The 11,705-nt window shown below is 46.2% G+C and overlaps 1 protein-coding gene across 6 annotated transcripts in view; it reads left to right on the plus strand.

Moving 5' to 3' along the window:
* Positions 1–5,089, plus strand: part of LOC109870512 (uncharacterized) — a 55,274-nt gene extending 50,185 nt beyond the window's left edge. For 3 of the 6 annotated variants that reach the window (XM_031804997.1, XM_031805000.1, XM_031805002.1), the window contains 4 exons: positions 3,074–3,298; positions 3,400–3,529; positions 3,615–3,780; positions 3,947–5,089. In XM_031804997.1, coding sequence (XP_031660857.1) covers positions 3,074–3,298; positions 3,400–3,529; positions 3,615–3,780; positions 3,947–4,239 — 814 coding nt within the window. In that variant the 3' untranslated portion in view covers positions 4,240–5,089. The remainder of the gene's footprint in view (positions 1–3,073; positions 3,299–3,399; positions 3,530–3,614; positions 3,781–3,946) is intronic. The other 3 variants (XM_031804998.1, XM_031804999.1, XR_004205458.1) reach the window with 2 other exon arrangements.
* The last annotated feature ends 6,616 nt before the right edge of the window (positions 5,090–11,705 follow it).

The following is an 11,705-nucleotide window of genomic DNA, read 5'->3' on the forward strand; positions in this document are numbered from 1 at the left end:
GTCACTATCTGCCACAGCCACAAAGTCGTGGTCTGATTTTCAACCCTGCCTTAACCACACTGCTAACCCTAATGCCTAACCCTTACTTTAAAGTGGAACTGACAGTGTTTTAGCAACATGAAATCTTATCGAAATCTGTTCATATACACCACAGGAGGCTAATTGAGGAGGACGGGCTCGCGGTAATGAGTGGAGCAGAATCACTGGAATGGTATCAAATTCATCAGTGTTTCCAGGTGTTTGCCATTCCATCTGCTCCGTTCCGGACATTATTATGAGCCGTGCTCCCTTCAGCAGCCTCCACTGATATACACCCTCAGGGAGAATGTCACTTATTTTATTATTTACATACTCTAACATTCGAGCACTTAGATATGGTCGTTTTCATGACTTCATAGAATGTTTTGGGATGGTGTATAGTAAGGTGTTTGAGAATTCTCTAGCAATATAAAATGGATGTGCGTTTAGACAATTAATAGACACTGCAGGAAGTAAAACGTAATAAAAACATTGGTCTTCTCTAAGTTCCGGAGTCTATGTAGACCAGTGCGCCATAGCCAATCAGAGCTACACTAGGCCTATATGCAAATAAGGCGTTTGCCATACGGCCCTGCCATCATTCACTTTGAACTTGTCTATGGGTAGACAGACAGACAGTCGGTCAGTCACTCACTTTGAACTGGTCTATGGGTAGACAGACAGACAGTCGGTCAGTCACTCACTTTGAACTGGTCTATGGGTAGACAGACAGACAGTCGGTCAGTCACTCACTCCTCCTATGGCAGCTAGCTAGCTAAGGTTGGGCTCTGTTTTGTTTTTGCTTGTTAAATAAATAGCTTGCTACATAAATAGATACGCTAGCCCAGGGGTATCGAACCTCAACATTGAAAAAAAGAAATACAACAAGTTTGTGGGTCAGACATATCCTATTTGGTTTTTACAAAAAAAAAAAATGCAACCCTTTCTAGCCATTATTTTATTAGAAAAATATGGCCCTTATACTTAAGTATGTGGATACCTGCTCGTCGTTCTTGTGCTGACGTTGTTTCCAGAGGCAGTTTGGAACTCCTGTAGCGAGTGATCAACCGGGGAGACTAATTTTTGCGCGCTTCAGCACTCTGGTGTCATGTGGCCGACCACCTCCCGATTTAAAGCTGTTTTTTTCCTCCTGGGTGTATCCACTTCCCAATAAAAGCACTTCCAGTTGACGGGGGGGCAGCTCTAGCAGGACAGATATTTGACTAATTGACTTGTTGGAAAGGTGGCATCCCACGACGGTGCCATGTTGAAAGTCGTTGAGCTTTTCAAAAAGGCAATTCTACTGCCAATGTTTGTCTATGGAGATTGCATAGCTGTGTGCTCAATTTTTATACACCTGTTAGCAACGGTTGTGGCTGAAAACACTGAATGCACTCATTTGAAGGGGTGTCCACATATTTGTGGATATACACTATATATATATATATATATATCATGTTAACATATTAAAACAAGATGTAAATTATATTTGTCCAGCCTTTGCTGCGTAAATGCTACGACCCTAATCAAAATCTATTTAATGAGTCCAAATAACAAAAATGTAACTAGGGTGTTTTAACATTTAAAACTTAACATTTTATTTATACAATTTAACATACAATTAAACTTTTGCTCGCCTGTGCAGTTGCTCTATGGTGCACTCAGTGTATTGAGTAGTCAGCCCAGGCTACTGCTCTATGGTGCACTCAGTGTATTGAGTAGTCAGCCCAGCCTACTGCTGTATGGTGCACTCAGTGTATTGAGTAGTCAGCCCAGGCTACTGCTGTATGGAGTGGTCAGCCCGGGCTACTGCTGTATGGAGTGGTCAGCCCGGGCTACTGCTGTATGGAGTGGTCGGCCCGGGCTACTGCTGTATGGAGCGGTCGGCCCGGGCTACTGCTGTATGGAGCGGTCGGCCCGGGCTACTGCTGTATGGAGCGGTCGGCCCGGGCTACTGCTGTATGGAGCGGTCGGCCCGGGCTACTGCTCGACTCTAATAGGACTACGTGTTTGTCCTTTGCATTGTGTTTTGATTGCCGGTTATGTTTTTCTGTTTATTCATTGTCAAACTTTAAAAAACAATATTTTAGTAGCCTAGATAGGACTGTGGTATACTGTATGTCTGTTCACTTTCCCTCCACTACACGCCGTAAACGGGACACACGAAATCAGCGCAATTTGAAGTTGAATTGTGTTCAGCAGCAGTGATCGGTAAGCTGCTCTTATAGCTGATGCTTAAAGTTAGTGAGAGTACTACATGTCTCCAACTTAAGTGATTTTTGCAATTCGTTCCAGTTGTTGGCAGCAGAGAACTGGAAGGAAAGGCAGCCAAAGGAGGTGTTGGCTTTGGGGATGACCAGTGAGATTCTTATTTTTTTCACCTTTATTTAACCAGCTAGGCCAGTTGAGAACAAGTTCTCATTTACAACTGCGACCTGGCCAAGATGATAAACTAGGCAAGTCAGTGAAAAACAAATTATTATTTGGAAAGACTGCTTACCCCGGCCAAACCCTGACTTGGACGACACTGGGCCAATTGTGCGCCACCCTATGGGTCTCCCAATCATGGCCGTTTGTGATACAGCCGGAATCGAACCAGGGTCTGTAGTGACTCCTCTAGCACTGAGATGCAAGTACCTTAGACTGCTGCGCCACTTGGGAGCCAATGCCTTACTGTACGTCATGGGATTTATTTGTCAAATAGAAACTATTTTTAAAACTTATAAAGTTGGTTTTGAAACAATACTGGGAATCTTATATTTTCACTGATATTATGATTGTCTGTTTTGTTTCAAATCTACGTAGTAGTTAAAACGCTGTCAGTAACACTTTGATTTGATTTAAATTAAGACTAAAGAGCAACATTTTTGTTCTCTTGAATTGTTGGCCGATTATTGACTTTGCAGCTGGTTTATCGAGCAGAAATCGCTCAGTTCTGCCTCCCAGGACAAGATTCATGACGACAAACGGCAGCCTGTTACTGAGGCATGTTGCTTGAATAATAGAAATACATTTGATGAAATGTTCAATTACACCCTCTGCTGTACCTCCACAGCCAGACCCTCACCCAGGCCCTCACCCAGACCCTGCTAGGTGTGTTGTCCCCTGGGGACCAGCGAGTGGCTCACCACCCCTTCCTGAAGGAAGATCTGATGGCGCTGTCTCTGGACTGGAAGGCCCAGGTACCTGACCTGCTGTTGGATGCTGGGCTCAGGCTGTCTGGTCACTTCCACAAGACCCTAGCTGACCTGGTGTATATTCTGCACGGCAACATGGACAGGTAGCAGGATTGTAGTATTTGTTGGTCTTGAAAAGGAAAAGCTCATAGCACAAAAGAACTGAAGAGACAAAACGATTGAGTTTTATTTGACATCTTTTCAGAGAGAAGCCTAGTCTGGGAGAGGTCAAACTGCTGCTCTACACTACCGTTGGTGTGACAACAACCCCTGACCCCAGACCTGACCCCTGGGCCCAGCTCTTCCTCACAGAGACACACCTGGGACTGGTGCAGGTATTTATGTTTTAATATGTATGTATTCATTTATGCAGGAAGATGCCATGTACTCATTCATTCATCCCTTTCTTCCTTCATGCAGGAGAATGCCGTGTTCCACCCTGCTCCGCGCCACCTCCCCCTGCTGTCCCGACAAGCACAGTTCCAGGGGGTGTCCCTTCGGTGCCGCTCTGACATCCGCTGTTTGATCGTCGGAGATTGGGCCGGGAGCCCCCCCGCTGTGGGGGAAGATGGAGCTGGTGATGAAGGTATTTTTTAAATTTTTTTAAATTGTCAATAAATTTAAAAAATCAACCACATGTTGATGCAGTCCATTTAAACTTGAGGGAAAAAAAACTAAAAATGTGTTAGATTTGACCAATTTTAAAATATTTGCAGCATAAATAGTGTGCAAGCTTTTATTTTGAACTGTAGTCGTAGGTGGGGCAATTAGACTGGACATCATCCTATCTCGGAACCGGAGGACCAGGGGAGAGAGGTGGGACAGGCCTAAGGAACAGCCTGGAAGAAGTGCTGCTGCTGTGAGGACGGTAGGAAGGGTGGCTGAAGCTGCTATCCTGTATGCTGACTCTAATTCATGTCCTTCGCCGCATCAGCAGGCTGAAGTGTGGAAATTAAATTTCAGCTGCTCGTCGGAGGCCGCCTGTCTGATTAATCACTTGTCAAATGTCTCAATGGTCACTGATCAAGGACTGGACAGACCGTAATGGAACTATAGCTTAGACGGGACCGGACTGAACAGAAGAACTGGTACCTAACTCTCATTGAGAGGAAGTCGAGGTGTATGTTTTCTCATTGAGAGGAAGTCGAGGTGGCAGTACAGTCCATCTCAAAACAACAAGATGGAGAATGTTTCTACTTTGACACTACTAAAGGGCACTTTCCCCAAACACAGACTAAGATGAGTCCATGGACTTATAAAAGCTTAAAAGACAATCTCCTTGTACTTCAACGTTCATCCAGGACTCGGGTTAATCTGTGTCCAGGAAACAGGCCCGTAGAGTTACATGAATATATATGAATCTGTTTTGTTGTTCAACGGTTCCATGCACTGATTTCTATGAAATATTCATATCCCATTTTCCACATCTTTCTGAAGGCCACTTTATTTTTTGGTCTGCTGTTTTCCATGTTGTGGTGGGTGTTTTTTTTTCATTCACTGTTCCTGTTTTAGTTTACACTGTCGAGGGACCCCAGGACACTTCATTAGAGAGAATATAGGCCATTCTTTTTAAGGATAGATATGCAAAGGGAACAAATGGGGTATGCCTTTTTAAGCATATTTGCACTTTTGACCACACAAGACATGTGTTATACCTCAAATATTTGAAATGTTTGTTTTATGGACATATGTAAACTTTATTTTTTATTACTTTATGCCAAATAATATTATGCAATCTAATTAATTATATTTGTGGAATATTTGAATTACTTGGTAGTTTCAGACACTTGTGTGTTTAAAAATACATGTGTTAAAATGGTCATGTTTACAATGCTGCAGGTGGAAAATATGTGTTTTTGTTTAGGTTTGTCAAGCATTAAAAGTTATACAACTTCTCTTAGTCTGTCAGTCAATCGTTTATAGTAGACTATCTTCTGTGAAGGGTTGAACTTTCAGAATGTAGCTTCATCTGCTCATTCTTTCTGATTCTTCTGTTTCTCTTTATCCCGCTCGCTCTCTCTGTATCTGTCTCTATGGTTAAAGATCAGAATTGGGCAGCCTATGTGGTGTTAACTCTGTCAGTAGCCTCCTTGTCCCTTACGACCTCTCCAGTCTGAAGGAACTAGGTTAAATCTGTATTATACTGATACACTTATACAGTCCCTTCCCCTCTCTCGGCTCAACGCCACACTCCCTTCCCCTCTCTCGGCTCAACGCCACACTCCCTTCCCCTCTCTCGGCTCAACGCCACACTCCCTTCCCCTCTCTCGGCTCAACGCCACACTCCCTTCCCCTCTCTCGGCTCAACGCCACACTCCCTTCCCCTCTCTCGGCTCAACGCCACACTCCCTTCCCCTCTCTCGGCTCAACGCCACACTCCCTTCCCCTCTCTCGGCTCAACGCCACACTCCCTTCCCCTCTCTCGGCTCAACGCCACACTCCCTTCCCCTCTCTCGGCTCAACGCCACACTCCCTTCCCCTCTCTCGGCTCAACGCCACACTCCCTTCCCCTCTCTCGGCTCAACGCCACACTCCCTTCCCCTCTCTCGGCTCAACGCCACACTCCCTTCCCCTCTCTCGGCTCAACGCCACACTCCCTTCCCCTCTCTCGGCTCAACGCCACACTCCCTTCCCCTCTCTCGGCTCAACGCCACACTCCCTTCCCCTCTCTCGGCTCAACGCCACACTCTCTGATTCAGAGGGGTTGGGTTAAATGCGGAAGACACAAGGTCCAGGTGAACATCGAACTCATATTGAACCCATCCTTTACCTCCTATTGATCCCATCCCAGGAAATTAGCAAACAGGTAACCGCTCACCCAGTGGCGGCGCTCCTAGTGGCCGGAGACTTTAATGCAGGGAAATTTATATCAGTTCTATCAACATGTTAAATGTGCAACCAGAGGGATAAAAATTCTCTAGCACCGGTACTCCACACACAGACTGGTACAGTGCTCTCCCTCGCCCTCCATTTGGTAAATCCGACCATAATTCCATCCTCCTGATTCCTGCTTACAAGCAAAAATTAAAACAGGAAGCACCGGTAACTCGATCAATAAAAAAGTGGTCAGACGAAGCAGATGCTTCACTGCAGGACTGTTTTGTTAGCACAGACTGGAATATGTTCCAGGATTCTTCTGATGGCATTGAGGAGTACACCACATCAGTCACTGACTTTATAAAAAAGTGCATCGAGGACATTGTTCACACAGTGACTGTACGTACATACCCCAACCAGAAGCCATGGATTACAGGAAACAGTTGCACTGAGCTAAAGGGTAGAGCTTTCAAGGTGCAGGACTCGAACCCGGAAGCTTATAAGAAATCCTGCTTTACTCTCCGACGAACCATCAAACAGGCAAAGCGTCAATACAGGACTAAGATTGAATCATACTACACCTGCTTCGACGCTCGTCGGATGTGGCAGGGCTTGCAAACTATTACAGACTACAAAGGGAAGCACAGCCACAAGCTTTCCAGTGACACAAGCCTACCAGACGAGCTAAATCACTTCTATGCCTGCATCGAGGCAAGCAACACAGGCATGCATGAGACCATCAGCTGTTCCGGATGACTGATCACGCTCTCCGTAGCCGACGTGAGTAAGACCTTTAAACAGGTCAACATTCACAAGGCTGCGGGGCCAGATTACCAGGACGTGTGCTCCGGGTATGTGCTGACCAACTGGCAGGTGTCTTCACTGACATTTTCAACATGTCCCTGATTGAGTCTGTAATACCAATATGTTTCAAGCAGACCACCATAATTCCTGTGCCCAAGAACATGAAGGCAACCTGCCTAAATGACTACAGACCCGTAGTACTCATGTCTGTAGCCAAGAAGTGTTTTGAAAAGGCTGGTAATGGCTCACATCAACCCAGAAACCCTAGACCCACTCCAATTTGCATACCGCCCAAACCGATCCACAGATGATGCAATCTCTATTGCACTCCACACTGCCCTTTCCCACCTGGACAAAAGGAACACTTGTGAGAATGCTATTCATTGACTACAACTCAGTTTTTGACACCATAGTACCCTCAAAGCTCATCACTAAGCTAATGATCCTGGTACTAAACACCTCCCTCTACAACTGGATCCTGGACTTCCTGACGGACCGCTCCCAGGTGGTGAGGGTGGGTAGCAACACATCTGCCACGCTGGAGTTCCACAAGGGCGTGTGCTCAGTCCCCTCCTATTCACAAATGCATGGCCAGTCACGACTCCAACACCATTAAGTTTGCAGACGAAACAACAGTGGTAGGCCTGATCATAGACAACGATGAGACAGCCTATAGGGAGGAGGTCAGAGACCTGGCTGGGTGGTGCCAGAATAACAACCTATCCCTCAAAGTAACCAAGACTAAGGAGATGATTGTGGACTACAGGAAAAGGAGCACCGAGCCACGCCCCCATTCTCATTGACGGGGATGTAGTGGAGCAGGTTGAGAGCTTCAAGTTCCTTGGTGTCCACATCAACAACAAACTACAATGGTCCAAACACACCAAGACAGTCGTGAAGAGGGCACGACAAAGCCTATTCGCCCTCAGGAAATTAAAAAGATTTGGCGTGGGTCCCCTGATCCTCAAAAGGTTCTACAGCTGCAACATCCAGAGCATCCTGACCGGTTGTAATCACTGCCTGGTACGGCAATTGCTCGGCCTTTCACCGCAAGGCACTTCAGAGGGTAGTGCGTACGGCCCAGTACATCACTGGGGCTAAGCTTCCTGCCATCGAGGACCTCTACACCAGGCAGTGTCAGAGGAAGACCCTAAAAATGATCAAAGACCCCAGCCACCCCAGTCATAGACTGTTCTCTCTACTACCGCATGGCAAGCGGTACCGGAGTGCCAAGTTTAGGACAAAAGGCTTCTCAACCGTTTTTAGCCCCAAGCCATAAGACCCCTGAACAGGTCATCAGATGGCGACCCGGACTATTTGTATTGTGTACCTCCCCCCAACCCCACTTTTATGCTGCTGCTACTCTCTGTTTATCATATATGCATAGTCACTTTAACTATACATTCATGCACATACTACCTCAATCAGCCTGACTAGCCGGTGTCTGTATGTAGCCTCGCTACTGTATATAGCCTGTCTACTGTATATAGCCTGTCTACTGTATATAGCCTCTCTACTGTATATAACCTCTCTACTGTATATAGCCTCTCTACTGTATATAGCCTCTCTACTGTATATAGCCCCTCTACTGTATATAACCTCTCTGCTGTATATAGCCTCTCTACTGTATATAGCCTCTCTACTGTATATAGCCTCTCTACTGTATATAGTCTCTCTACTGTATATAGTCTCTCTACTGTATATAGTCTCTCTACTGTATATAGCCTCTCTACTCTATATAGCCTCACTATTGTTCACCTAATACCTTATTTTGCACTGTTGGCCTGTAAGTAAGCATTTCACTGTAAGGTCTACACCTGTTTGTATTTGGCGCACGTGACCAAATAAACTTTGATTTGATCCTATAACTCCTGTTGAAGCCATCCTGTTGAAGCCATCCTGTTGAACCCACCCTGTTGAACCCACCCTGTTGAACCCACCCTGTTGAACCCACCCTGTTGAACCCACCCTGTTGAACCCACCCTGTTGAACCCACCCTGTTGAACCCACCCTGTTGAGGCCATCCTGTTGAGGCCATCCTGTTGAAGCCATCCTGTTGAAGCCATCCTGTTGAAGCCATCCTGTTGAAGCCATCCTGTTGAACCCACCCTGTTGAAGCCATCCTATACCCAGTGAGTTTCCCTGGTCTTCCCAGTTAACATTGCACTGATGGATAGGAGTTTTTACTCAAACTGATGAAGATGCTGGTTTAACAGTTGATCATCATGTTCCATCGCTGAGAGGATTTTGAGGTCAAAGTCGATGAGAAGCGGAAAAGCTGACAGACAGACTGATTAAGTACACATGCTCACACTCCAAACTCTCACAGTCTGAGGTCAGGACCGACTGGTCCCCTCATGTCTGCTAAATGTCATGCCCAGCAGCAGAGTGCAATCAGTCCTCCTTTCTTCTCTTCCTCCTCCTTTCTCATTTGTCCTCTCCGCTCTCTCCTCGGTTCTACTCTTCCTTCTCCTCCCTTTTCTCTTTCTCATCCATTCTCCTCCCTTCTTCTTCCTCTCTCCTTTTACCTCCCCTTCTGCTCTTCTCCTCCCTTCCTCCTTCTCCCTTTCTCCTTTATACTTCCTCCTTCTCCCTTTCTCCTTTATACTTCCTCCTCCCCTTCTGCTCCTCTCCTCTGTTCTCCTCTCTCCTCCGTTCTCCTCTCTCGTCCGTTCTCCTCTCTCCTCCGTTCTCCTCTCTCCTCCGTTCTCCTCTCTCCTCCGTTCTCCTCTCTCCTCCGTTCTCCTCTCTCCTCCGTTCTCCTCTCGCCTCCGTTCTCCTCTCGCCTCCGTTCTCCTCTCGCCTCCGTTCTCCTCTCGCCTCCGTTCTCCTCTCCTCTGTTCTCTCTCCTCCGTTCTCCTCTCTCCTCCGTTCTCTTCTCTCCTCCGTTCTCCTCTCTCCTCCGTTCTCCTCTCTCCTCCGTTCTCCTTCCTCCTCTGTTCTCCTCTCTCCTCCGTTCTCCTCTGTTCTCCTCTCTCCTCCGTTCTCCTCTCTCCTCCGTTCTCCTCTCTCCTCCGTTCTCCTCTCTCCTCCGTTCTCCTCTCTCCTCCGTTCTCCTCCTCTCTCCTCCGTTCTCCTCCTCTCTCCTCTGTCCTCCTCCTCTCTCCTCTCTCCTCCGTTCTCCTCTCTCCTCCGTTCTCCTCTCTCCTCTGTTTTCCTCTGTTCTCCTCTCTCCTCTGTTCTCCTCTCTCCTCCGTTCTCCTCTCTCCTCTGTTCTCCTCTCTCCTCCGTTCTCCTCCGTTCTCCTCTCTCCTCCGTTCTCCTCTTCGCTCCTAGTCTGAAGGGTAGAACAAGGCACCCCATTTCTTAAACTGTATAGTGCTCTATGTATCAAACACAAAAGGATGAGAAGGAAAAATAAATCATAACCAAATGTTGATGTTTGCTCCAAGCTCCCACAATGTGCTTGGGAAAGATTACAATTATGGTTTATTTCTTCGCCACCGGCTCGTTCATAAGTTCTAAAGCCATTTTGGAGGGGGGTAATGTATTACAAATACTTGTACAGGTCCTAAAAGGGGTTCATATAGATGAGAGGGGAGAGTCTGTCCTCTGGTAGATAAGGCAAAAGTGGAGTCATTGAAAACACAGAGAAAGGTGCTTCTGTTCTGAATGACACTTTTCCACACCTCCAGCACTTTTCAGACAGCCAGTGGAATAACGCTGAGTACCCTTCCGGAGTACAAGACTTGTCCCTGTAGTCAAAGCAGCCGACCTGCCTTCACAGGAGGGCGACAAACCACAGTCTATGCGACAACTGCCGGTGACCATAGCAACAAAATAAACATTTTCAACGTGCGGAAAAATCGCTACAACACCATAAGCATTCAAAAAAAAAATGCGACAAATGTTTGGAATAGAAAACAATTATGTTTTATTGTTAAACACGAATCTGTAAACTGATAGTGTGCGAGTAGAGCACCACTGTATGAGTTATAATACCCATGAAGCCTAGCTGTCCAATTGTTTTTCCGCAATTCATCTTTCCGATAGAGTATTTTAGAAACACTTAAAATAAGGGCTGTGTTTTAGTGTAGTCTTACCCTGGCGTGGCGTTTTCATGTAAACCATGTACATCTCTCCAGGACAACATGACTTAGCATACGCTCACTCTTAGCATAGCAGTGATGTAAAAGTACTTAAATAAAAAATGCTAAAATACTTAAGTTGTTTTTTTGGGGGGTGGGTTATCTCTACTTTACTATTTATATTTTACTACGTTTACTTCTCAACATTCCTAAAGAAAAGAAATGTGTTTTTTATTTTTTTATTTTTTTTACATTCATTTCACCTGACACCCAAAAGTACTTGTCAGGACAGCAAAATGGTCTCATTCACATCCTTCTCATGAGAACATCCCTGGTCATCCCTACTGCTTCTGATCTGGAGGACTCACTAAACAGAGAACATCCCTGGTCATCCCTACTGCTTCTGATCTGGAGGACTCACTAAACAGAGAACATCCCTGGTCATCCCTACTGCTTCTGATCTGGAGGACTCGCTAAACAGAGAACATCCCTGGTCATCCCTACTGCTTCTGATCTGGAGGACTCGCTAAACAGAGAACATCCCTGGTCTACCCTACTGCCTCTGATCTGGAGGACTCACTAAACAGAGAACATCCCTGGTCATCTACTGCTTCTGATCTGGAGGACTCACTAAACAGAGAACATCCCTGGTCATCCCTACTGCCTCTGATCTGGAGGACTCACTAAACAGAGAACATGCCTGGTCATCCCTACTGCCTCTGATCTGGAGGACTCACTAAACAGAGAACATGCCTGGTCATCCCTACTGCCTCTGATCTGGAGGACTCACTAAACAGAAAACATCCGTGGTCTTGTATGCTGATGATGCTACGTTTGTGAACGTCATTTCCGGTCACAACTT

The sequence above is a fragment of the Oncorhynchus kisutch genome, linkage group LG25 (assembly GCF_002021735.2).
Source record: "Oncorhynchus kisutch isolate 150728-3 linkage group LG25, Okis_V2, whole genome shotgun sequence".
In the NCBI taxonomy this organism is placed as follows: Eukaryota; Metazoa; Chordata; class Actinopteri; order Salmoniformes; family Salmonidae; genus Oncorhynchus; species Oncorhynchus kisutch.